Raw genomic sequence first — 22,067 nt, forward strand, 5'->3', positions numbered from 1 at the left:
CCTTATGAACCAATCCGCAAAAACCTAAAAAAATAATAAAATAGAAACAATGTTCTTCTTTGTGGTCGCTGTGAACCCACACCTATGGGCATTGTGCTATCATAGTTTGGAAGCTTTGGGATTTTCCTTAGACTGGTGATAGGCAGTGAGAACCCTCTGAGGTTGATGGCTTAGAAGGGTGTTGAGGCCTTTGCCAGATGTTAAGGGCATTGAGGCCTTTGCCAGCCCCTTGGCAGAGGACTGTCTCATAAAAGACACTTTGAGGTGCTTCTCTCTAATTTTTTAGCTGCTGGGGTAAATGCTTGGTAATATTTACATGGCAACACAATATGCACCTCCCCCAAACACAATAAGCTTTTCGGGAGGCCATCATTATTAGGGACCTTGCCTTTGCAATCAAGACACTTCTTAAAAGTAGTAGTCAAACTGTTCTTCAAAGCCATTGTCAGGTTGGTCCATTGACAAGTCCAAAGTCCATGTCCATCAGTAGTATTGGAAGGAAGAGTGAATGTTCTTAGCTGCTGGCACAGTGGAGAAAAAAAGAAAAAATTAAGGCTATGAAGTCACCTGCCACAGTATATATACACTCGGGAGTGATTGAGGTTACCACTAAAAAGTTATTGAGAGAGCTAGAAAGTTCCAAACTGCACTGCACATAGGTGTGAATTCACAGAAGACCACTTTGAAGAACCAGTTACGGGTAAGCACCTTGTGTTTATTTGAAACTGACCATTATCTGGCAGGACTCAGGCTGGAGCCTGCCTAGTGCCTTCTTCAGTGAGGTATTTGGAGAATCAAGGCTGCTTCATCAGGGCTGCTTTGGTTCCGCCTGATATATCTGTGTAACAGAAGCTTCTGGGACACAGAAGTCTCAGAGAAGTTCAGCTTGTAAAACTTGCTAAGAAAGGTTTCTTTTGAAAAGAGCCAAGGCACATCTGAGTTCTTTCATAAGCCAATAGTTTATTTGAATTCATTGAAAAATACACCTTGACAAAAGTAATACTCTGAAATATAGTTAACATTTAACTGCACTCTTAAAGTCTGAACACTGCTGAAGGAAAATTTGATTTCCAGTGAAGAATAAAGTACAATGAGATGCCTAAAATAGGTCAAATATCTCAATTTATCTCCCAGCCAGTTGCTGGAGGGTATAGCGACGGTAAGTACCTATGAGTTTAAATCTAGAGTAGGAATTACATGTCTTTTCACATGTTGGACTACAACTCCTACAAAAAAATCACTTGTAAGAATACTGGAAACTGAAATCCAGCAAGATCTGGACGGATGCACAATTCCTACTCATTACAACCAAAGTTAACCTTCTCCAACATGGATTTCTTTAAATTTTTAAGTTTACATCTTTTATCAGGTCTGGTCAGTTCGTCAACAGTTAATGGGAATTATGAGCAAAACATCTACAGGGACCTCCGGTGGAGAGCTGATCTAAGAATTATCCAAGAATCAGGACAGTGTAGGGTTCAGCAGATACTGCACTTCACAACACATATCCAGCAAATCCATGGGAAGATTGTATAGAAGACCTACTGCTCCTTCCCAGGTTTTGTTGCAGTCAGACTGGGAAGAGAGGATTTTCCTTTTGGTGAGTTCAAAAGGAAATGACTAAGGCCAGAGTTTGCAGAATTCAAGTGCCTTTTTAGGAACATGCTGCTAGAACAAAGATTTTTAGAATGCTGTGACTTTTAATATGCTTGAGAATGCTGTGTATTATCCTGTCACTGAGTTTTCCGTGGGGACTCTCTGGTGACAGAAATGTCATCTTGCTGCCTGGCTCACTGACTTGCTTTCTACATCTCTCACTCAGATGTGTGGTTTCCATTGCTGAAATTTTTATGGCTTACAGGTAGCTTACAGAAAAGAAGCTTCATCCTCAGATAGAGGGGTAGCTACATCTTGCCACCCCACAACATTTTGTTCCTGAGAGAACATCAACATTGCAAAAGGCTCACAGGTTGCCAAAACTTGTTTTATTCCCTTCTTTTTTGCCCTGAGGAGATATCACGGGTGCAGCCCCAATATCCACAGTAATGTTCATATAAAGAGGATGTTTTTTCCTTGCCAGAAGTTTGAAGTCAAGAGAATTCATTCCATCATCTTTCCATGTTTCCCTGGTGTGTAACTGGGGTCTGAAAGAAAAGGAGAGTAAAAAATGCAGAAAGGAAAATAAAAATGCAAAATTTATGCATCTTAAGGATAGTAGAGAATAAAAATGGAATAGCTGACAATGTCCAATAGTATTTACATTGTGTGTTACACTGTTTTAACATAAAAGACTGAAGAAAGCCAATCTGACTGGGAATTTTTTTTAACATAAGCTTTCCTGGACTACTGTCAATGGGTGCATCTAATGAAGTGAAATGAGCACAAAATGTTAGAAATTCCATTTTCATAGTGACTCTCAAAGTTGGCGACTAGATTATGTTTTTTAATATATGAATCTTCAGCAAACTCCTGAAAAGTCCTTTGAAAACTTACTCTTACAATTGCTTTTTGTGGCTAGTTATTCTGGCCTTAAGAATTGTTCTAGTTTCATTCCTCGCTGCTGCGAAGTAATTGAACAACCTAATGTATATGTCTTTCAGCATATATGGAGTGTCTCCCTCACATTTCTAAACTGCCAGAAGCAGTTTCTACTGAGAAGATTTAGATTAGTTTCTCATGCAGTTGCCAGGTATCGCAGGCTTTTTGTTTGCAACACTTCCAGTTTAAACACAAACCATATTTTGCTAGCAATTTGTCAGATATGCACTGTATTGGAAATGTGAAGGATCCTGCTTGTATCATCTAGAACAGTGGTGTCACAGGCATTTTGGACTTCAGCTCCTAGAATTCCTTGCCATTGGACAAGTGGGCTAGGGTTTCTGGGGGTTGGGGACCCAAACATCTGGATGACACCTCTGATCTAGGATTATGTACTGATCCAAGGACAATTTCATACTAGTGCCCCATGTCTGATTAGCCTTTCTACAGGGAGGAAAAAGGCACAGGATCAAAGAAAAACCTGTAGTCACCTTATAATTTCCTGTGGATGATCAGAAGGTTGTTTACCACCCACCGTTTTATATCTTCCAATAACAAGTGGCGTCCGAACTATTTTCATCCCTACAATTTGTATCCTTTTGAAAAGAAGACATAATGGAAAATGTTATTTCAGAGCTTAAGGACAATGTGTCACATACAGAAGTGTGCTTGTTAATAAGAAAACACTTCAACCAAGATAAAATACAGTGCAACAATTCAGTATATACAATTCCCTTTCCAGCTTTCTAAAGGAATACATTTTCAGCACAGCAAAACCATACAGAATTCGGTCTGGCTAATTTGTTCATACAGGATGGGTGAAATTAAATTGAGAAAGCCTCATTTTCCGACAGTTGTGCAATATTATAGACCACAACATAGTACCACAAGATGCCCCTTCAACTCAAATGTTCCTGTGTAGAAAACCTTGGGAAAAGTGAATGATAGGCCTTGTGTATGCTCTGCGGAAGACTGCTCAATCTCACCATCTACCACAGCATACAGGAAGGAACTGAATGCTTTCAGAGCTCATTTTGAATAGGGCTTCAGCAATTAAGGATATATTATTGGTATATTATTTCTATTGTAACACTCCTTCATACTTTATATAAAGCATTTCACCTCACTTGTCAGGTAGGAAAGCTTCCAGAACAGGTCACAAATCATTAAAAAATGCCCAAGTTAGTCTTTGCCCCTTTCCAAGCTGCAATCAGTGAGGAACTGGCTACCTGGTCTTCCTGAAAGTGGCTATAATACAGCTTGATACTGTGGTTGTAGATAGACATTTTGGGGAGTTTGCTAGAAAGAATGTGATGTAATCTTGTTCCTACTGCAGCAATTAAGGCTCTAGAGCATACAAATGACACGGGCATGCTCCTAAAGCAGATAGTCCTGTTGCTCTTCCTCAAAGGATGCCTAAGCCTATAAAAAGGGAAGAGAGGCCCACCTCAACTGGTAAAAGTAGCAGCTGAGTGGAGGTGGTGAAGGCAGCAGTTTGGCTTATTCTTAATATTCTAGGTGTAAACAAACCAGTCCGAAACTTGTACAGATTGAGTATCTGTTATCCAGAAATTCAAAAAGCTACACAATCCAAAATTCTCAACATGGTACTACTTTTTGGTGGTTCCATGTACGCCAACTTTGTTTCATGGACAAAATTATTAAACGTACTACATATAAAATTACTTTTAAGCTATGTGTATAAGGTATATGTGAAACTCAAATGAATTTTATGTTAAAATTTAGGTACTCAACCTACATATCTCCTGGGGTTTAATAACTGTCTTTGAAATGTATTATTTAAAAAGAGAGTGCCTGGGAAAATAAAACTGGCAAATTGGAGCTGGTGTACATTTCCATCTTTTTTTTCAATGACTCTTTCAATCATACCTTTTAGCAATGTCATCATTTTCACCATCTCGATCCCAGTAAGTGTTTGGAAATCCATTAATCTTCATGTAATGTTCTGGCGTTAAAGCAGTCACACCACCAAAAAAGGACCAGTAGGGCAAGCTATACAGAAAAATAAATTCAAGGCAGTATACAAACATAGATTAAAACAAAAGATCTTATGGATTTGCCTTCAAATGGCTATAAAATGCTAGAGTAACATCTTTTTCTTCAGTTCCACATGCAGCATAAACAAAAATTTAATGCACATTTAGCATTCATATCAGAGAAGAAAGGACTGTATGTATATTTGCTTATGGAAATGTTCATGGGTTCATCGTACAGAGTTCTATCAAATTTCAATGTTGCTGCATCCCAATTCTAAGGCTATGCTCTTATATATAGTTGAGGTGGAAGTAAGTAAGCCCTATTTGGATAAACAGCAATGAGACTTGATTAATTACATTTACTTTCAAAGTGCTGAGCAACAACCAGATAGGTTTTCAGTACAGCATTACAAAATGTTATCCAGACATTGAGGTAAATACCTTGGACCAAAATTTAGGGAAGTTAAATAATTTCACAGTATTTTCGTAGAGGTGAGGCATGCTAATTGTTTTGAAAGTCATATTCCAAAAAATAAAATTATTTGAGAAATTATCGAAAGAGCAATTTTGGATACAGTTGTAAAAGACAAAAGGTATCTGGTTGTTGGGTTGTTGTAGGTTTTTCTTCTAGAACATGGCCATGCAGCCCAAAAAACCTACAATAACCCAGTGATTTGGGCCATGAAAGCCTTTGAGAATACATCTGGTTGTTGCTGTTGTGTGTCTGCAAGTCATTTCCAGCTAATGGTGACCCAAAGGCAAAATTATCTTGGCAAGATTTGTTCAGAAGGGGTTTTCCTTTGCCTTCTTCTGACCTAGAACTGGTACTGATTTTTAATTATCATTACAAGGGAACTAGCTTTTCTTTGCAACAAGTATTTCTTGAACAAGTAAAAGCTAAGAATATTTTGCTGAAAGTACAACAATACATTTCTATAGACTAAATCTAATGCATGTCGTACTTAAATTAATGGCTTATGTCAGTCACAACTAAATTAACTTCTCATTGAGTTATGTGGGTCTTCTCCAAAAAGGACTGAAGTTGGATTTGGCCCTCTATGAAGATAAATCTAACTCCGCAGAAGCAAACTGGGCATTTATCAGGACAATATGCAATAAATGCCTATAAACATATCTATACTGAGAACTTAACATAAGACAGTGTGTATAAGATTGCAACTCAAAAGTGTCAAATAGAAGCTGCACATGTAACAACTTTTCAGATAGGTTATTTTTTGTTATGCAGAAGTCTGTATACTTGCTGACAAAAGGGAAATGTATATGCAGCAAACCCACAATTTATTAAGAAATAAAGTTTCTCACCCTCCATCATCTTAATCAATAGTTTCAGCACTTAATTCTTTGCATCAGTACTTTTGCATTTGTTAATGAAGATTTAGCTAGCTTTAATTTTACCATAACTACTTGGATTTTCTGTTTGCATTAACTGTATCCTCCCTCCTCACAACATTAATATTTCTAATTTTGGTACCAATTCCTACTCATTAAATTCCTACTCATTTAAAATCAGAAACAGATAATAGGAATTGCACACACAGCAGGGCATATAAAATTATGCATCCATTCTTTACTGTTTACATTAACTATTCAGTTCTAAAAAAACAGAGAAAGAAATCTTCTCTCTTGGCTCTTTTTAATTCTCTAGAAGCACTGATTTACATGACAATATTTGACCTAATCTTACTGAAAGTTCTCAATATAATAAAACTGAAATTACCTGTAATCTAACACGTCAATGGCAGAAGACATGAGTTTGGGGTAATATTCCTCGCAGATATAAACATTATAATCATTCTCTGGAATGAGATCCACATTGTGCAGAAGCAGGCAGTCCCAGTCATCATCCTTCAGGGCCTCACGGACTCCAACGTTAAGGAGCTTTGCTCGGTTAAATGGACCACTTCCAGTCTGGCAAGAGAGCATGCAATTCAGTCACAGACCAAATGAAGAAAGTGATAAGGCAATGTATACTCACAAAATGCAAATTGTATCACCCTTTTGATACAGAAGATAATGATGTGATTGGTTGAGTCATATAATTGGTTTTTAAAAAAGGAAATTAGACCTTTTGCTGCCCAATATCTGTGGGAAGACCTAGGATTATCATTGGGTGGAATTAACACTTCAAACAAAACAGGCTGAACACTGGGAAGATGTCCATTCATGAGAAAAGGGGGACTGAATGAGAAGTACAGAATAACAAATGAATTAAATAGTAAGATCCTGAAAACAGATAATGCAAAGTGAAGACGGGACAGAAGAAACAGAGAATAATCATGCTCTGGACCAAGTTTCCTGACATCTTCAGGATTTTTATTGTATTGTTCTAAAGTGAAGAATAGAAATTAGAATTTTGGGACACTTGTTTGATTCATAGCTGTAAAAAACAAGGCTGAATGACACAAAAATACTCCCTTCCTAACAAGCATCCCCTTTAACACTTTCCCTTGGTTACCAATAATTATTTTAAAAAATCATCAAGAAACTACATGAATGGAGTGCTTCTTTCCCAGAAGGATCCATGGTAATAGTCTGGACAAGGCAGACTATACAGCATTTCCCCTGCCTGGCACAAAAAACAGCATGGCTGATTAAAAGATAACCCACATAAAATTTGGGAAGCTCTTTCATCCTTGAAATTTCATCTCTCTAGAGGAATTTTCATATAAAGCAACTTCTGCTCTTACTATGAATTTTGTAGACAATCTCAGGTAGTATACTGTATTACAAGTACATATGTTTGTGTTAGTATAATTCATTTACATATACATGTGAGCTGAACTAGGGACTTCAAACATGCCTTTGGCTGGGCTTACCTGATGGATCAAGTAGATACAGTAGTAAAGCTGCTGACGCTGGAGGAAGGGATGAAGGTAATAGAGAAAGTGGTGCAACTGCCTCTCGCGATTCCTGTGGGGTACGATGACAGCAGTTTTGTAACTGGCTAGGCAATGAGGAGGGCTATAGCAGCCACCTGACTGGACATATGGGTTTTTGTCAATTATTGTTCTTTCACTGGGTAGGACGTCAAAGGTGATAGTCAAGGGTCCAACTGTAGAAGACAAGTTTGTGTGTGAGTGAGAGAAGACTACTGTGAAATACAAGCTTCATGATCAGTGTTTACATTCAATGGGAGAAATAATTCCCCAAATCTGGATGGTGGCAATTTGGAGAGGAGTCAGATATAATTGTTGAATGGATGGCAGATAGTTTTAACTACAGATGGTCTATGTATTTAAATTGTGTAATTTTATTTTATGTGTTGATAGTGGTTCTTTTATAATTTTCATGTGATACTAGCTGTACCCACCACACGTTGCTGTGGCCAACCTTCCCTCCCTCTTTCTCTCCTTCCTTTTTTTCCCTTCCTAACTTCCTTCCTTCCTTCTTTCCTTCCTTCTTTCCTTCCTTCCTTCCTTCCTTCTTCCCTTCCCTTCCCTTCCCTTCCCTTCCCCCCCTTTCTTCCTTCTCTACCTGTTATTGGACTGCAACTCCCAGCTTTCCTTCTGATCAATCTATCTACCTACCTATCTCTATCGAATCTATCTATCTATCTATCATCTATCTATCTATCTATCTATCTATCTATCTATCTATCTATCTATCTAATCTATCTGGAGGATTGCTGGGAGTTGCAGTCCAGGAATAGGAAATGGGAAATATGCAGGGATTGGGATATTTTCAGAGAAATCCAAAGAGAAGAAAGCTTGCAGCTTGGATTGGGGTCATCCTCCTCTCCTAAAGGGCCTGGTCTAGGGGATGCTGGGAGCTGTAGTCCGAAAGAGAGTGTTGCTATGCTTTTGTGTCTTTCGTTAGCCAGGGGGAGTTGTTTTTACACATCCACTGTAGCGTCTTTTTACTTTTTTGGCCCTTTAAGTCCTTTCTGTCATGTTTTTCAGTGTTTTTATGAGTGATGGTCACTTGTTAGCCTGGTAGGTGTATTGTGTCCAAATTTGGTGTCAATTCATCCAGTGGTTTTTGAGTTATGTTAATCCCACGAACAAACATTCTCTTTCCTCACAATGGTTGGCGCTTCATTCTTCTCACATGATGGCGAAAGGGGCTTTTGCGCAGGCTCTGTAAGGCATTTTTCTTTTTGGGGAGTTTTAACTTATTTCCCCTTCATTTTTTAAAGGTTTTTTTTGTTTGAAAGACATAGATCGGATTAGAATGTGTTTTGCTGCCAAATTTGGTGTCAATTCGTCCAGTTGTGTTTGAGTTCTGTTAATCCCACAAACGAACATTACATTAGGTTCTTGTGGGTTTTTTTGGGCTGTAGGGCCATGTTCTAGAGGCATTTCTCCTGACGTTTCGCCTGCATCTATGGCAAGCATCCTCAAAGGTAGTGAGGTCTGTTGGAATTAGGACAATGGACAACATTACATTTTTATTTATATAACTAGCTGTCCCCTGCCATGCATTGCTGTGGTCCAGTCTGTGTATATGTGTTTTGTGTATGTATATATGCATATATATGTGTGTGTATATATTTGTGTATAAGTGTGTATATGTGTGGCACATGTGTTGTAATGTATCTTTTAGTTTTTTTGCTTTTTAAATCTCTTCTGCTGTGTTTTTCAGGGTTTTTATGAATGATGGTCACTCGGTGGCCTGATATGTGTATTGTGGCCAAATTTGGTGCCAATTCGTCCAGTGGTTTTTGATTTATGTTAATCCCACAAACGAACATTACATTTTTATTTATATAGATTGTTATATACTCATGTATCATTTTATGTTATATACTGCATTTGGTATGCCTTGTAAGCTGTTCCGAGTCCCTTTTGGAAGATGGTGGTGGGATCTAAATAACGTTTATTATTATTTATTTATTGTTTATTTATTTATTATAACAATTTTTCTAGCAGACAGTACTACTAAAAGCCATGTTTTACAATAAAAGGATGGTATATAAGCCTTGAGCTCTTGTGCACCTTATTTTCTTCCTCTGGAAGCATTTAATGTCAATGGCTTGAATCATATTCTTAGTCCCCAGCAATGAGATTAATCTCTGTGTTGACTTGATATTCTACAGTTGATTCAATATGCCTACTGTAATTGGTAGTAACCAACAAGATATCCGCCTACCTTTGTAAACTGTGATCGCAAGTTGGTAAATCAACTAAACCACAGTTTGTCCAGGTTTGGACACACATCAAGGTGCAGCTAGTCTTAAATGGAAGCAAATTATTCTGATCACATTGCAATCACAACAGAGAAAGAAAGGGAACATAATCCAAGAGGATAATTCCTGTAAACGTTCCATCTGGTGGTTATGACAGGATGTAAAATCTACATGGAGCAGGCATCATAAAGAAGCTAATCAACTTTATATGAATCTTCAATTGCATCATGTTTCTTATTCCTTCAACGAGGAAAAATGAAACCGTGGAATCAATCCTCAATTCATTTCTACATAGCAAATGCTATTAAGTATACAGTGCAGCTTCCCAGGGTCACTCAAGTCACAGCACTTCAATTAACATTTTAAAATTAAAAATGTTCCATTTTCACAAACAAAAGCCTTGACACCAGAGGTTAGAACAAAGCTATACATTGACCAACTACTTACTATTCTGATAGATTGATCCTGCTTATAATAGGGCTATGCCAACTGCTGGGCCAGCATGTAGATGAACATGACATTCCACCAGCAGAGAAAGGTCATTGCAAATATGTGCTGGTTTAGAGTTAAAGAGTTTAGAGCTAAAAGGGGTACTGCATATCAAAGTATCCCCCATGGTTTAGATTTATATGGAGGAAATCAATGATTCATGCAACTCAAGCAAGTCTATGGATTGCCACTGCATAATGGAACAGATCTTTGTTATTTCTTTTATACATGTAAGTCAATGTACCATGGGTCGGCAATGAAGAGCAAAACCAACACAAATAATATGGCATTCTCCTTCAACAGTTTTATATACCAGATAATTAGGACATATTAAAAAATACTGAAAATTCCAATAACATCAAAGGAGAAGGAAATTCAAAATATTTAAAGAGGATAAAATTAAGAGATGAAGATGACTAACAAGCATATTTAATATTACCACTGAAGTCAAGTCAGTTTCTGTTTTCCATTTCTGAACTATATAAATCAGATTCTAAATTATTACTTAAGCAACTTTACATCTTAATTTTAAGATTATGAAATTTCTATAACTTCCATAGTTCAAGTGGTATAATGAACATTTTAGTTTTGAATTGTTAAGTCTAATTGAAGCATTATTTCTTAAGAACTCTAATTTATATTAGGTTGGTTCATTTGTCATAAATCAGGGTGGCACCAGTATGATTTTGCATCTATAGGATTGCAACCTTAACAGATGTTTGTGGCTCTTACTTCACTTATTACTTAAATACCCTTAAAACATTTGCTTTACATTTTTTAATAGTTCTTCAGATGATACTTCATAGCAAGAGCTAGCTAGGACACCATTCTAATCAAGGCAGAGAACATAAGCCCAAATTTAAAAAATGGGATGTTTTATCATTGTTGCCAAGACAAGCTCTTTTTGATAATACAAAAAGTAGCTGAATAAGGCTTGATAATGCTCAATTCCTAGCTCTGGCTAAGTAGTTTTAAAAATGTCCATATTACTCCCACTTCCTCAATAAAGTATTGTGGATATTGTTCTTTGTTCTTGGTAGCATTTTAATCAGTTATTTACTGATATTGCAGTTCTACAAAACTAAACTGCTCCTGACATAAGTTGTCTTTTGAAGTTCTACAAATAGTCCAAACTGTGTTATAGACAAGAAATAATAATTTTATTTCTTGTTCTTCCTTCAGTTGTACCTGAACCTTCACTAAACCCACAATTTTTGTATTCTAAATACTGTATACTATTATTATCTACAAAACATTGCTATAATACAGAAATGTCTCAAAAATATTACTTACAAACCAGCAGTCTCGCGTAAATACACTTAAAGGATAGTGTCTGATCTATCTTTGACTGTTCTTACAATATTTTAGGTTTTTCAGTTTTCTAATTTGGCTGATGGGGAAAAACAATATCTATAAAATAATGTCTCATTAATTCATCCTGAACAGCTTGTCAACTAGCCTAAGGCAAGAACTATTTGCTCCATTAACAGGTTATCCAGTTTCAACTCTGTGTCTCATGCAGTAACTCAGATTTCACCACATGGAATGTAACACATAAGAAGACAAAGACACAAAGTAGCAGAGATGGTCATCAGAATGTATGCTTGTTGCCTATTGATCCAAAATACAGAAGAGAAATGCAAATATTTTCCAATGGCTCGAGACACTGGATGGAAATATATTTGGAAATCCCATCACTGGAAAAGCAACAGGTGGCTTTTCTTTTATAAAAACCAGACAAAAAGTTCTCAATTTCCATCCATTTTTCCAATGCTAGTAATGGATACTGAGCTTGCTTTAGCACATCAGTACAACTGGGGCATGTCCCAGCACAAAAAGGTCACATATCTATATACTACTAAGGCATACTCCTAAATGATACTCCTAAAGTGGCAACTGGCTTTTCATCCTCTCCTTGCTCCCTTGCACCAGATAATTCCCAGCCTTCAATACCAGGATTTTAAGACACGGGAAATTGAAGAGAAAATTGCCTTCATCCAACCTCCATTGATAGACATAACCTGCTGTAGTGCCCATAACATCTGTATGGTTTCCACATCTTAGTCAAATAATTAAGCTGTTGAACTAATCCAGATCAATTCATGACCCTAGAACTGTGGAACAAAAAAGGGTATTTTTTTTACTCGGCATTTCAAAAATTTAATGTTATACATACCATTCATCACAGTATCGGATGTGCAGTATTTCATAGTTGCTTTATCAGGAACAGGGGCATACAAACTGAGATTTGTGTATACATCTTGTGTTTTTGAATAGTCCACTTGGTTAGGTATATCTAAATGATCCTGAAGCACAACTGAAGAGCTGCCTCTGTACAGTAGCAAGATAAATATTGCTTGAAAGATTATCAAGAAAATTAGGAAACAAGGATTTTCAATGCGAGAAAGTGTGGCTTTCCTCCAAAACGCCATAAGTCAGCTGTACAATATATTAAATTCTTCAGGACACTTCAGTGCTTCATGGGTACAGTGGTTTAAAAGCAATAAATATTCCTGTTGGACAGCAGAGTAAGGGAGCTAGCATTTTTCCAGAAAGTACCCTACATCTTCAGTGCAATATTATGCAATTCACATATTATTTCAGATTAACATTTCAGATTTTAGCCATCTTCTGTGCATCTTCACCCAATATTCCATTATTCAATCTGAAATAAAGATGAGAGAAACAATAAAAATATGCTAATATAGAACTTCACAAAAATTTACTCTTCTAACTGGATATAAAAGCACTGATGGCTTGGAAGACCATTTTAGATCTAAGAAAGGTTGCAATATCTTTGTATGAAGTGGCCCCACAGCATCTCCAGTTAAAGAGACATGGCTCCAAAACACCCTTTTTTGAGGCTTGAGCGAGCCACTATCAATCAAAATTAGCAAATACTGGACTATGTAGACAAATGAGTTGAATGTATAAGATCTGTATATACTAGAAGTGAGAACTGTGAATCTCTGTTCACTTATATTCTTAATTTATAGAAATGTATAAACCTTTAAAGTTATTTAATGTGAAAGTTTAATGTGTATTGTTTCTGACTTAGGTTGACAATCTCATAAGATTTTCTTGGGAGGATTTGGATGGAAAGGAAAGGTTGCTATTGCTTCTGGTGCTGAGAGCATGACTTGCCCAAGGTCACAGAGTGGGTTTCCATAGCTGAATAGGGATTTTAACCCTCGTCTCCTAGAGTCAGAGGTCCTATCTACACTGCCATATAATGCAGTTAAAGTGCATTTTATGAGCCTACACTGACCATTTTATGCAGGTTCAGACTGCATTATATGGCAGTGTAAATGGGGTCCAATTCCAACATTCAAACCACTACATCACACTGGCTCTCTTATTTAGTTCTTACTTCAGATATATGCAATCCATTCTCCTTTCTTCCTTCCATCACAAAAGGGAGTACCATTTCAAAATGCAGATGTTAAAGATGTCTCGGAGATCAATATAGACCTTCACACTCCAGATGAAAGTATTGTGGGGGAGGGGGAATAGCCAAGAATGCTCTTTTCTGTTACTGAAGTATTATTGTAAATGAGACTGATTAACACTAGTTCTACGTACTAATGAGCTACACTCTTCCAAACCGTTCCACCATATTCTTGTACCTTTACAGTTTTACATTTGTCATTTGATAATTTACCATGGCTGCTGAACACCGTCAGCTCTTATTCCGTGCTAAAGAGTATGAAATTACTCCCTTACATTTAAAAGATGTTTTGTGCCCTCATAAGAGCATTTCAATTATTTTACATATAGAACTTCACCCTCATCTCCTCCCTTCATTTCATCCTACCTTTCACCTCCAATCATCTGACGTCTCTCCCTCACACTCCAACCCTGTAGTCTGATTCTGGGTGCTTCACTACACAATTGCAGGACTGTATTCCAGTTTAATTGCCACAGGGACATCACATGCTTTATAGTTGGGAGGGGCACTAGAGTTCTCTGGCGATGAATGAATTCTAAGGCTGGGTCTACACTGCCATATAATGCAGTTTGAAATGAACTGACCTGTATTATATGGGTCTACATATTCATCATATAATGCAGTTCAAACTGCATTATATGGCAGTATAAATGTAGCATATGTGCTTCTCTCAAGTACAATTCTTAGATTCCATAAGAATGAATTGTGACAGTGGAATCATATTGCAATAATTGGTTGGTTTTTTTTTAATAACAACCAATTGTTATTTTGTATTAATGGAAAATAATTCACTGCAGAATAATCAATATTCAGAGAGAAAAGGAGAAAAAGAAAAGCACTATACATATACAGTATACAGTATGACACCATATTTGCTGGGGATACACTCCACAGTGGATACCTGAAAGTGTGGATAATAGCGAACCCTAAATTTTGACTATAATTCGGCTGGAAGCATACCATAGAAGAGCACTAAAGGACCTGAAAGAATGTGCTAGAAGAATGGCATAGGATTTCACTGAATGACCTAGAGAGGTCCACAAACACTTCCAGAGAAATATTTTAGAAGTGTCAGTGAAACTGTGGATAATAAATCCATGAATTAACAAGTTATACTGTATATGATTACACACACACATACAGAGCTAACCCTAACCTAAAGTGACCATACATTACTAAAACACTTATCTATTACAATAAATACAACCTAACTAATCGCTAACCAGAACACAAAAGAACTCTGAATCCTCTCAGCCCTCCCTACACAAAATTATGGGGGGGAAAAAGAAACCGGTAAAAATATATTAATGTACCATTACAGATCTATCTAAATTCAATTTACTAGTAACCATAACTATAGATTATTACATCATTAGATTTCGTACGGCTCAAAAAGTCCATTAATAGTTTCCAGTCTTTCAGAAAGCCTTCAACTGATTTGTTTTTTGTTTTATTTTTAAATAATTTTAATCTATATATTTATTTATTTTGTCAGCAGTATAAGTATAATTATACAATTCATAAAATTACAAAAATTGCAATACATCACTTGTACCACCAATACATGCATTAAAACTAACTGTTGGGACTCAGTCGGTGTTTGAGCCTGAATCTGTGATTGTGTTTTCCCCTCCTAATGTTTCTGGGTCTGATTTGATCAATGAGGATGAGGTGCAAAATGGAGACACTTTGGACAGTAATGTTACTGCAGGCACTGATCAAGAGGGGTCAGGGGAAAGGCTAAGTTTCATGAGAAAGTTTCTGTCAGACCAAGGGAAGAAAGTTTACTCCCTTCTCCAGGCTCGAGTTTGCAAGACAGCTTGACACCTGGAAGAGTTAATGAGGAGATAGATAAGACCAGTCGCCGTCTGGAAATCAGCCAGAACCATCAAAAGGCCCAATGTTTACGCAGGTAAGAAAGAATTTGGCAGTTAAGGCCAAAAACTGGGGGGAGTAGAAACCAGTTTTTGGGACTTAAATTGGGCCCTTAGAGAATCTTCTTCAGGCACCGTTTGGAATCAAGCTCAAGTCTCTTGGAAATTCCTGTTTCAAGTGGCCTCGTCTCTAAGGATATAACTAGCTTTTCAAGTGGATTAGCAGTGGCTAGTCTGTTCATAGTTTTCTATCGAAGGCTTTTGGTTATTCACTGCATTTGGATTATTTCTGAAAGCTTTTGGACATGGTTATTATTCCTATGTTTGGACACTGCTCTATTTGGTTTGTTTGCTTTTGGACTTCTACCTATTTTATAATCATCTCTTTTATTGGCTCAAGTTATTATTCAATAAAAAGGACTCTTCCTACATTGAAGGTGTGGTGTGATTAATGATTACAGGGCCCTGTTCCTGCTCTAGGGTGCAACACTAACTTTCCCACCCTCCACCACCTAAAAATAATAATCATAGTCATACATAAAATAAAAATAATAATCCTACGTAAAATAAAAAGTCAAAATGAACTTCTCAATCTAAACACGTACAATGAAAATATTGTCATCCTGCTAACTTCACATGTTAAACAACTTCTTTTATTGTACCTTATTATCTCAAGATTTGACTTAACCTTCAAAACCCTGTTTGGTTTGTCTTTTGAAATTCATATCAGTTTGGTCATCAGGGCAAAGTCTGCAAAGATATTGCTGTAATTATTTAGTGTGAAAGGTCCCTCTGTCTTATGTCCCTAGGAGACAACTTTGTTGAACCGACCTCTACTTGGAGATTCAAACTCTACTTCCTCCTTCCTCCATACAATCATATGGTACAATCTTACCGATTCTTTTTTTTTTCCATCCAAAATTACTTCACCTTTCAACCACTTTCTTTAATACTTCTGGAGCTCCCAGGCAGGTTGATACCTATTGATATCTATTCTTCCTGACTGGTGCTGTTTTTGGATCTTTACTATTTCCTATTGCCATTTTTCTTTTGCATTATACTTGCACCTCAGGGTTTCTATTGCAATGGCATGACTTACAAGTGTACAAAAGAATATAGCTAGCTGTTTTGAACTACTTAAATAAATTCACACAGGTGGAGAGTTTGCTCAGTGGTTTCTGGCTGATCCTTGGCAAACATCTGAAAACAAACTTCCTTTTAGGACAAGCTAGACTCACAAGAGATATTTTCAACTGATACTGTAATTGTAGATTCCCTGGGTTCCTCAATATTTTAATATTAGTTATATATGTTCAGACGGAAGAGCATATAAATAGATCATAGAAGAACATCTCAGCACATGCAGGGTACGTTTTTATAGCTATTAAAATTAGTAGCACTAATTTTACTTTACTGCATCTGATAAAGTCAACTGAAGGTTACGAAATAAATGTACGTTAGTCCTATAAGTAATGCTAAATCTTAATTGTGTTTTTCCTTCTTAAAAAAGATAGTTTGACAATCCTCTCCACTCGGTTTTTCATAACCAAGTCTGACCCCTGGCTGTCTACACTGAAAGAAGATTTGGGGTGGGGGTGGGGGTCTGATCATTATAAGGGTAAAAACTAGTTTCCCATTTTCACATCCAGCCATAATAACCACAGCCCCAGATGCAAAGCATTCCAGAGAAAACCATGGAGAAACCATGGCTTTCTGAATAACTGGGATTAGAAGTAGTGCACCCTATTCTAAAAGAAAAACATGTTATCCTAGTTTGGGACATTTCCAGTTTGGGTTTGTTCTGTGTGAAAAACATAACATGGATTATATGGTAGTGTGTAGACCAGGGGTCCTCAAATTAAGACCCGGGGGCCAGATACGTCCCTCCAAGGTCATTTACCTGGCTCTTGCTCAGGATCAACCTAGGTCTGAAATGACTTGAAAGCACACAACAACAACAACAACAACAACAATCCTATCTCATCAGGCAAAAGCAGGTCCACACTTCCCATTTCAATACTAATAAGTTTATATTTGTTAAAATAGTTCTCCATTTTAATTATTGTATTGTTTTAAAGTATTTTTGCACTACAAATAAGGTATGTGTAGTGCGCATAGGAATTCATTCATTTTTTTTTTTCAAATTATAATCCGGCCCTCCAACAGTTTGAGGGTTCATTGGAAGCTTTTAAATAGAGGCTGGATGGCCATCTGTCAGGGGTGATTTGAATGCAATATTCCTGCTTCTTTGCAGGGGGTTGGACTGGATGGCCCATGAGGTCTCTTCCAACTCTTTGATTCTATGATGGACTGTGACCTGGCCCTCTGTTTAAAAAGTTTGAGGACCCCTGGTGTAGACTCAGTGGAGGCCCATCTACACTGCCATATAATCCAGTTTCTATATCCAGATTATCTGCTTTGAACAGGATATTAACGAGTCTACACATTGCCATATAATCCAGTTCAAAGTAGATAATCTGGATACAGAAACTGGATTATATGGATGTGTAGATGGGGCCTGGCTGATTAGGCTTCTGTCTCTCTTCAAATACATGTTCTGTAAATCGTATACACTCAAGAGCTTATAATTATAGATTTTTTCTCGTTTCTTTCCACAAAAATGTTGACTCTTTACACCCACAGATTCAGCATTCACAAATTCAACCATCTACAGCAGGGGTCCTCAAACTATGGCCTGGGGGCTGGATATGGCCCTCCAAGGTCATTTACCCAGCCCTCGCTCAGGGTCAACCTAAGTCTGAAATGACTTGAAAGCACACAATGATGACAACAACAATTCTATCTCATCAGCCAAAAGCAGGCCCACATTTCCCATTGAAATACTTGTAAGTTTATATTTATTAAAATTGTTCTTCATTTTAATTATTGTATTGTTTTAAAGTGTTTTTGACCTACAAATAAGATATGTGCAGTGTGCATAGGAATTTGTTCATGTTTTTTTTAAATTATAATCGGCCCTCCAACAGTTTGAGGGACTGTGACCTGGCCCTCTGTTTAAAAAGTTTGAGAACCCCTGATCTACAGCTTGAAAATATTGTATCTATAAAAAGCAAAGCTTGACATCATTTTACTATGTTGTTGCATTTAACCTGAGCATCCACAAATTTGGGGTTACAAACTCTAGCAGATTTTGAGGATTAAAGATACCAAAAATAGAGAAATTGCTGTAATTACCAGATAAACCTTGAAGGCTTGCACCCTGTGCTTTGACAATGTCAGCAGTGCATTGCTGCCTAGGGACAACACTAATTGCAAGCAAAATTGTAGTTTCAGATGGAAACTTGCAGCTCTGAGTCAATCATTACTACAATATGTATTCTTCTACATTAGTCTTGGGCAAACTTGGGACCTCCAGGTGTTTTGGACTTCAAATCCCACCATTCCTAACTGCCTCAGGCCCTTTCCTTTTCCCCCTCAGCCGCTTAAGCGGCTGAGGGGGAAAAGGAAGGGGCCCGAGGCAGTTAGGAATGGTGGGAGTTGAAGTCCAAAACACCTGGAGGGCCCAAGTTTGTCCAGGCCTGTTCTACATCAAAGTATTTCCTTAAGCTTCAAGTAACCACTATATCAATTACTAGCTGTCACTTTTTGGGGGGACACCCCATATGTAAAAAGTGGGGTGCATCTACACAGTAGAATTAATGCACTTTAACTGCCATGAGTCAATGCTTATGGTATAGTGGGAGTTGAGGTTTGGTGAGACTACAACACTCTTTGGCAGAGAAGGCCTTGTAGGAACCACAACTCCAGTGTCCACACAGCAGTTGAAGTAGTGTCAAATCGTATTCATTCCACAGTAAACCTGTGAACTTTTATCCCTGGGCCTCTTACAGACTGGAGACTGATATGAACTGGAGGCAACTGAGGGGGGCTCACACGTCAATCATTTCCCCTTTAATCCCGCCCTCCTCGCCTGACCAATAAAGGGGAGGGGGAGAGAGAGAGAGAAGCAACGGCTCACCTGCTCGAGCGGCGCGCGCGAGCAGCACTTCCGCCACACGGCTCTCTCCCAAGGACACGCCCCTCCCCTGGCCCCGCCCTCGCTGTTTATTCCCTCCGTTCTGTGTTTTGCATAACAGCAGGACTACAGTGAGCAGGACTACAATTCCTAGGATGCAAAGCGAGGATTAGAACTCTTCGAACGCGGGGCGTTGCATGCCGGGAGTCGTCGGAATCTATAAAAGAGAGTGAAGCGCGGCTGTTTTCCCTCAGTTCTGAGTGAACCGTCGTCGGAGTAGGTTGTTAGGAAAGTGTTTATCATCTCTAAGGGCATCTCCAACCACCATTGACGTTATTATTGTGAATAGTAATATATATATTACCTCATATTTGTTCTCCTAAAATAGATTAAAAGAGGTTATATAATAATAATAATAATAATATAAAAAGAGGTTATAATTATTATTATATTAAAAAAGAGGTTAGGAACCTGCATGCTCCCTCCAATCATCTGGAGGCCCTGCTCACAATCCCACCTGCGTAGCGGGCGCGTTTGGTGGGGACGAGGGACAGGACCTTCTCAGTAGTGGCCCCCTGACTCTGGAAAGGTTATAATTATTATTATATTAAAAGAGGTTACGAACCCGCACGCTCCCTCCAATCATCCGGAGAGGCCCTGCTCACGCTCCCACCTGCATCGCAGGTGCGTTTGGTGGGGACAAGGGACAGGGCCTTCTCTGTAGTGGCCCTCCAACTCTGGAACTCTCTCCCTAAGGACCTCAGACAGGCCCCAACGTTGGCTGTCTTTAGGAAGAGCCTGAAGACCTGGCTGTTCCAGTGTGCCTTCCCAGAATAGGAAACTCCTGGCTTCAAGTCCCAAACGCACTTTGTTAGAGATTCAGGATTATCTGCACATTGCACCTACCGCCAAATAGCTCTATATATTACCTGTCAGGCTCAGCACTTTTAAATTTTTGTCCATTACATTTGGCCCGGCCCTAGGTTTTTAATTGTGTCACGTTGTCATTGTTTTATTTATTTATTTATTTATTTCATTTATTTATACCCCGCCCTTCTCACCCTGGGGGGGACTCAGGGCGGCTTACAGAGGAGGCACAATTAAATGCCTAAATCAATTGACAATAATACAAATACCACAAAAGCAATTCAACAGTTAAAATTAAAACATCAGTGCATAATAAAATATTAAAACAATCTCATGCTTGGGTTCAGAGTCCATGTATCCATTCCATTCCATTTGTCCTTGTCTATCGTCAGATCCTTAATTTAGTTGCCAGTGTGTCCAAAGGCTTGATCCAAAACCCAGGTCTTCAGTTTTTTCCTGAATGCCAGAAGGGAGGTCGCCGATCTAATCTCCCCAGGGAGTGAGTTCCACAGGTGGGGGGCCACCACTGAGAAGGCCCTGCTCCTCGTCCCCGCCAACCTCACTTGTGAGAGTGGCGGGGTCGAGAGCAGGGCCACCCCAGAAGATCTTAAACTTCGAGGTGGGACGTAGAGGGAGATCCGTTCGGACAAATACACTGGGCCGGAACCGTATAGGGTTTTGTAGGTCAAAACCAGCACTTTGAAATGCTCGGAATTGGATCGGCAGCCAGTGGAGCTGACGCAACAGGGGGGTGGTATGCTCCCTGTACGCCGCTCCGGTGAGCAATCTGGCTGCTTCTCGCTGGACTAGTTGAAGTTTCCGAGCAGTCTTCAAAGGCAACCCCATGTAGAGTGTGTTGCAGTAATCCAACCGGGATGTGACAAGAGCGTGGACCACTGTGGCCAGATCAGACTTCCCAAGGTACGGGCGCAACTGGCGCACAAGTTTTAATTGCGCAAAAGCTCTCCCGGCCACCGCTGAGACCTGGGGTTCCAGGCTCAACGATGAGTCCAGGATCACTCCCAAGCTGCGAACCTGCGTCTTCAGGGGGAGTGTAACCCCGTCTAACACAGGCTGTAACCCTATACCCTGTTCGGCCTTGCGACTGACCAGTAGGACCTCTGTCTTGTCTGGATTCAATTTCAATTTGTTAGCTCTCATCCAGTCCGATACAGCAGCTAAACACCGGTTCAAGGTCTGGACAGCCTCCTTGGTGACAGGTGGAAAGGAGTGACAGATTTGGACATCATCTACATAGAGATAACATCTTAGTCTGAAACTCCGAATGATCTCTCCCAGCAGCTTCATGTAGATGTTTTACTGTTCTATCGTTTTGCTTGATGTTTTATTATTTGCTTATGAGTTTTACTGTGTATTGTATGTTGTTGTTGTTGTTGGCGGCCTCGGCCTTTGTAAGCCGCATCGAGTCCTTCAGGAGATTTTGCTGGGTATAAAGATAATAATAATAATAATAATAATAATAATAATAATATACATTTATATCAGACACAGGCAAACTTTGGCCCTCCAGATGTTTTGGACTTTAACTCCCAAAATTCCTAACAGCCTACCGGGTGTTAGGAAGTATGGGAGTTGAAGTATGGGAGCTGAGAGGCTGAGAGGGGATATGATAGCCATGTATAAATATGTGAGAGGAAGCCACAGGGAGGAGGGAGCAAGCTTGTTTTCTGCTTCCCTGGAGACTAGGACGCGGAACAATGGCTTCAAACTA

The 22,067-nt window shown here is 38.7% G+C and overlaps 1 protein-coding gene across 3 annotated transcripts; it reads right to left on the bottom strand.

Moving 5' to 3' along the window:
• Positions 1-936: 936 nt before the first annotated feature.
• Positions 937-19,537, bottom strand: LOC132772080 (beta-1,4-galactosyltransferase 3-like). 3 transcript variants are annotated; one of them, XM_060770802.2, is made up of 7 exons: positions 19,472-19,537; positions 12,347-12,835; positions 7,373-7,608; positions 6,274-6,464; positions 4,429-4,551; positions 3,030-3,134; positions 937-2,144 (listed from the first exon to the last, which is right to left on the bottom strand). In XM_060770802.2, the coding sequence occupies exons 2-7, from the start codon at positions 12,600-12,602 to the stop codon at positions 1,964-1,966; spliced, it is 1,092 nt and encodes a 363-aa protein (XP_060626785.2). In that variant the 5' UTR covers positions 12,603-12,835; positions 19,472-19,537; the 3' UTR covers positions 937-1,963. The 3 variants fall into 3 exon arrangements, with proteins under 3 accessions (XP_060626785.2, XP_060626786.2, XP_060626787.2); XM_060770803.2 differs by lacking the exon at positions 19,472-19,537 and adding an exon at positions 19,313-19,334; XM_060770804.2 differs by lacking the exon at positions 19,472-19,537 and adding an exon at positions 13,985-14,006.
• Between the last annotated feature and the right edge of the window lie 2,530 nt (positions 19,538-22,067).

Source organism: Anolis sagrei, chromosome 3 (genome assembly GCF_037176765.1).
Source record: "Anolis sagrei isolate rAnoSag1 chromosome 3, rAnoSag1.mat, whole genome shotgun sequence".
Lineage (NCBI taxonomy): Eukaryota > Metazoa > Chordata > Lepidosauria > Squamata > Dactyloidae > Anolis > Anolis sagrei.

Coding starts and splice junctions, on each gene's coding strand:
- LOC132772080 (XM_060770802.2), bottom strand. CDS start 12,602: ATGGCGTTTTGGAGGAAAGCCACACTTTCTCGCATTGAAAATCCTTGT. Junction 7,609..12,346: donor ATCCGATACTGTGATGAATG/GTATGTATAACA, acceptor TGTCTTCTACAG/TTGGACCCTTGACTATCACC. Junction 4,552..6,273: donor ATTGACGTGTTAGATTACAG/GTAATTTCAGTT, acceptor TTTTCTGTATAG/CTTGCCCTACTGGTCCTTTT.